General features: G+C 45.9%; 1 protein-coding gene across 1 annotated transcript; it reads right to left on the bottom strand.

The window, feature by feature from the left end:
- Window positions 1-3,472: 3,472 nt before the first annotated feature.
- LOC106807434 (protein SpAN-like) lies at window positions 3,473-4,935 on the bottom strand. Its single transcript, XM_014809757.1, has 3 exons — window positions 4,916-4,935; window positions 4,214-4,401; window positions 3,473-3,726 (listed from the first exon to the last, which is right to left on the bottom strand). Exons 1-3 carry the CDS (start codon window positions 4,933-4,935, stop codon window positions 3,473-3,475), a joined length of 462 nt encoding a protein of 153 aa, XP_014665243.1.

Genomic DNA, 4,935 nt, shown 5'->3' with positions numbered 1-4,935 from the left:
TGTGTGTGTGTGTGTGTGTGTACGTGTGTGTGCGCGCGAGCATGTGTGTGATCATTTAAATGTCGTGTTATGCGTATAACTAACAGGTGGGTGGATAAATGTTTGGGAGACTCGGCTAGGCGAATATTAAAAATCAGTCCCTCCAAACGAAGTCGTGTTTATTACAAAGTCATCCATCGGGTTCGTGTAACACTGCAATGTGGCTTTATACCTATAGACTCAAACATATTCACAACCTTTTAGAAACGCCAATCGAACGTCACCTAACTTTCAAAACTCATTAGCCTTTAGAAGGCACAATTGTACTCGAGAAGAACAATAAGTGAATTCAGCTCATCCGAATGGCACAATATCCGAATCCGAATATCAAATTTGAATCTCACAATGAAACCAAAAAGTACGGTTTTACAGCCCGTGAGGTCAGAGCGTATAGTTCGAAAGCCGGAGCGGCACCGTTGCCATGCTTGCTTGACGATCAAATTGTGAGTGTCAAGACTAATAGTCGAGTTGCCGAGTAGGGAAATTTGACTGAACGTTGCAATCGGGTATACTAGTATACAAGGTTTTTTGTGGTATAATACTCGCGGCAGACTGACGCGCGCTAGGCGCTGCAGTGTGAAGCGTGTAACTCTTCCGCACGCTCTGTATTCTACCAGCCATTCCGAGTACTCGACGACAAGGGTGACTTCAACAAGTGCGTGCTATGCGGTCGTCACCGCGGCCGGCTGGCGACCCCGCTGGACAAGTGCATCTGTCAGAGTATGACCATCTGTACAACGTGCCACATGGACAACGGGTCAGTGACGGCCAGTACCTAGCTGCGCATGCGCTGACAGCGCAGATCGTTATAGTGCGCGTTTTAAAAAGTGACAGAAGTGGGGGGGGCGGTTACACCTATACTTGTCCGTGCTTGTAATTGATCGGGTCGGTATTCTTCTCTCTAGCATCATACCACCTAGACTACGCTCCTGCAGTACTAATACTACGAGATTCTTAATGCGGAAACAGGAATTATCGACGTCGGGTACAAAAACCACAGAACTTGATAACGAAGGTTTCAGGATGTTCGTAAACTATATCATGTAAAAACTCGTGTTCGTGGCTTTTCACGCGAGAATGACTAAGTGAAATTGAGAATATCCGTTTTAATACAACTATAGACATATATAGTTTTACGCCAATAGGAACATGATTTTTTTTTAAATCAGTATGAACGGCATTGCATATATGCAATAGTATATATGCATATATGCATATACATATTAACATATATAATTATATATATATATACATTGCATATATTCTATACATTGGGAACAATGTAATTGTTGATAGTAAGATGGTTGAGAAGTGAGTGACAGAGACACCATAAAGCAATCGCACAATCGCATAAGCAGCAGTTTTGCTGCTATTAGTCTGTCTAAGGAGCGCTGTCACTGCGTGTCAGTCGCAGTGCATGCGTGCGTGCGTGCGTGTTTCATTTGGTGGCAGGAGAAGGTGGTTGGTGAGAAGGGATGTATAGATAAGGTTTCTACCCCCTCCTGTATAAGGTCCATGTGCGTCACGTCTTGCGTCTGCGGTAGAAAAGTACGTATATATATATATAGGAGACGCCATCATCATTTATGTAATTACTGGTGCTTTTATGATTCTCACGGCCCTTAGTAATGGGCCTGTTTGCTCGGAGCGATTGACTAGCCAATTAGCGTCGCGAGAACGGCGTTCTAAAAACGCTGCTTAGTAACGAAGTGCCGCAAAATGTGGAGTGTGGCGTGCATGCGTAAAACCGCGCGTTAACTGGGACTAGTTTGAGTATGATCGACCGAGTAACAGTATTCAAGGTCGAGCGTGGTTATCTCGCTCTAGCAGATATTTCGGTTAGTCTCATGATTTCCTGTGTAATGTACGGGGTGCCCTTACTGTTCTGTTTTTGTACAGTATAGCGGGACGATTTTTTTGTATAGTTTTTTGTTCTGTCCGTATTTATTGAAGCTTGTATTAAAGGTGTTGGCATACACGTGTAACGTGTTAGTGAAGTCACACGCTTCACACGCTTAACGCGAGCGCGGTGGTATAGACAACGTTTTGTATAACCGTCAGATGGTGTGTCCTTGCATCTATTTGTAGATATATACGTGCTATACGACATAGAGTACACACGCGGTCCCGTACATATACTATTGCACATAGATATACATGTGCACGTTTACTTTCAGTGAAATACCTATAGGCTATAGAAAAGAAATCTGGCCGAATATGTGCAGTAGGAGGGGCTGTTCGAGAGGGCGCCACATGTGCGCAGGTTAGCACAGAGCATATAAATCGCCGGTGTTTTATATGCTCTGGTTAGAATTAGAAATCGCAGCCTGTGTAAGGTCTTGTATGTGTGTGGCTTAAAGACGGTAAACGGGGCTACGATTTTCATGGTAAGATTACAAACATAAATGTGTGTGTACTTGATTAGAAAGCCATACGCGTCGTTTCTCTCCTTGCGGGAGATGTGTGGTAGTTTTGTCCTCGAGAAGTGTGTGTGTGTGTGTGTGTCTGTGCGCGCGCGTGTGTGTTATGTGCGATCTGTAGCTACTATTTTGATTCGGAACATGAAATATTCTTTGAAACCGTTTATCGTTATTGAAGTCGTAATCTATCTAAGAAAAGAAACGTCACTGAAAGCGTGGGTAACGGTAATGACCTTGCGCGTGCCGTCATCGTCATTCTGTGTGACATCACCGTCATCGTATGTGACGTCATAGTCGTTGCGCACGACGCCACCGTCATTCTGTGTATATGAGAAAGTAAAATTCATGTTGTTCCACATAGTTCGTGTTGTTCTATCTGCGTCTTATTATTATATATGGCTCCTAAATTATACCATGAATGCAAAGTTTCACTTCAGAAATTAAAATTTATTTCTTCTGTTTATGCGTTTTCATAATTATCTATATTCTGCAACCCATTGTGATGATATGATAAAACGATTCATATTTAATTTAATGCTTTGAAAATATACATACTTACTAGTAGTAGTGATATATTTTGCTGCTACGATCTTTGTTTCTAACATATATATTTCACGAGCTAAAGCTTAGCTAGTTGATGACCAAGATCCCAGTAAGTACGTGTGCAATTCTGGCAACAGCATGTACGACAATTTTTCTGCAATTTCTCCACTAATTACAAAATATAAATCCCCTTCGTCGCATTTTATTCGACATTATCACTGGTAGGATTTTATCGCAGTTTTTAATGAAAATTATTACGGAATTTTATTGCGTTGTGCATGAAGTCACACACTCACACACACAGGGGCCTATATATATATATATATATATATATATATATATATATATATATATATATATATATTGGGTATATATATATATATACATATACAAGATACAAGATACTACTCAGTAGATGTTACACTGTCTCTGCCCTCATCTGTTCTTTCTCTTCGTCTCTCCCTCTCTCGCTATTGCGGGCAGTGATCGTTGCTCGCACCGCAGTACATGCAGTTCAGCTTGTCAATATCGCTCTGCACGAAGCCACCGCCGACGTGCGGCTGTCCCAGCTCTGTCCTGCAGGTCGGGTCGGTTTTCGCACTCATCGTCATTCGCCCGTTCATGCTGAACGCATAGCAGCTGTAGTGCATCACGGAGAAGAGATCGTATGCTCCGTACAGGTCGATCTCATCGGCCGTGTACTTGTCAAAGTTGTAGCGCATGTCTGCGAAAGAGACGAGTAGCCAGCCATATGGCGGCGGTCAGTGCTGGTCAGGCTGGCAGTAACAATAACGCGTTTACGTATCAACAGCCAGACACAAATCGAACAACAACAGCAGCAGCAACAACAACAACAACAACAACAAACACAACAACAACAACATCAACAACAGCAACAACAAAAACTCCGAAGAGAAAGAAAGAGAGAGAGAGAGAGAGAACGAAGGGGAAGAGGAGAAAGAGAGAGAAAGCGAGCGAGAGAGAGAGAGATAGAGAAAAGGAAAAAAAGGGGGAGGGGAAGAGGAAGGCAGGCAACTGGCAAGGTCACAGCAAGCTCGTACGTTTACCGCGAGGGGGAGGGGAAGAGGGAGGCAGGCAACTGGCAAGATCACAGCAAGCTCGTACGTTTACCGCGAGGAGGGGAGAGGAGGCAGGGCAAACTTGGCAGATCACAGCAAGCTCGTACGTTTACCGCGAGGAGGCGCACTCACCTTCCTGGACGTTCTCTAGGTAAACAGTAATGTAGACGTCGCGGTCGGTGCGGCACTGTGTGTGTTGGAATCCCGTGCAATGCATCATCTCATGGATCGCCGTCATCTTGTACTCGCAATTCATCCCGATGGAGATGTCCTGACGCGGCTGGGCGTTGCTCGTGATGTTGCCCACAAACGACCAGCAGCTGTAGAGTGATGTAGACGTAATGTAACGGGTCGCCCTGTCGCGCGTGTATGCGTGGTGGCGTGGCGTGCGTGCCGGGAGCGAGCGTGCGTGCGTGCAAGCGAGCGCGTGCGTGCGTGCGTCTGCGAGTGAGCGTGCGTGCGTGCGTGCGTGGTGCGTGCGTGCGTGCGTGCGTGCGTGCGTGCGTGCGTGTGAGCGTGCGTGCGTACGTGCGTGTGTGCGTGCGTGCGTGCGAGTGAGCGCATTGGTTAGTGTTGCGCGTCATGTTACCCACGTACGACCAGCAGTTTTAGAGTCACGCAACAAAACGAGTCACAGCGCACCGGAACGTAACGTGACATATCGCGTCACATCACATCCTGCCACATCACATCGCATCCTGCCACGTCACATGGCATCCTGCACGTCACATCGCATCCTTCCACGTCACATCGCATCCTGGCACGTCACCGCATGCTGCCACGGCACATCGCATTCCTGCCACGTCACATCGCATCCTGGGCACGCTCACTCACGTCACTTTACGTCGCGTCAT

This window comes from Priapulus caudatus, unplaced genomic scaffold (assembly GCF_000485595.1).
Source record: "Priapulus caudatus unplaced genomic scaffold, Priapulus_caudatus-5.0.1 Scaffold215, whole genome shotgun sequence".
Lineage (NCBI taxonomy): Eukaryota > Metazoa > Priapulida > Priapulimorpha > Priapulimorphida > Priapulidae > Priapulus > Priapulus caudatus.
Note: the sequence above shows the minus strand (reverse complement) of the source record. Positions and strands in the feature narration are given on the sequence as shown.

What these genes read in the sequence shown, in the direction of transcription:
- LOC106807434 (XM_014809757.1), bottom strand. Translation starts at nt 4,935, where the DNA reads ATGACGCGACGTAAAGTGAC. An exon ending in ATGACGCGACGTAAAGTGAC is followed by an intron (nt 4,402 to 4,915) that starts GTGAGTGAGCGT and finishes ATCACTCTACAG; the next exon opens with CTGCTGGTCGTTTGTGGGCA. An exon ending in CCTAGAGAACGTCCAGGAAG is followed by an intron (nt 3,727 to 4,213) that starts GTGAGTGCGCCT and finishes TCTCTTTCGCAG; the next exon opens with ACATGCGCTACAACTTTGAC.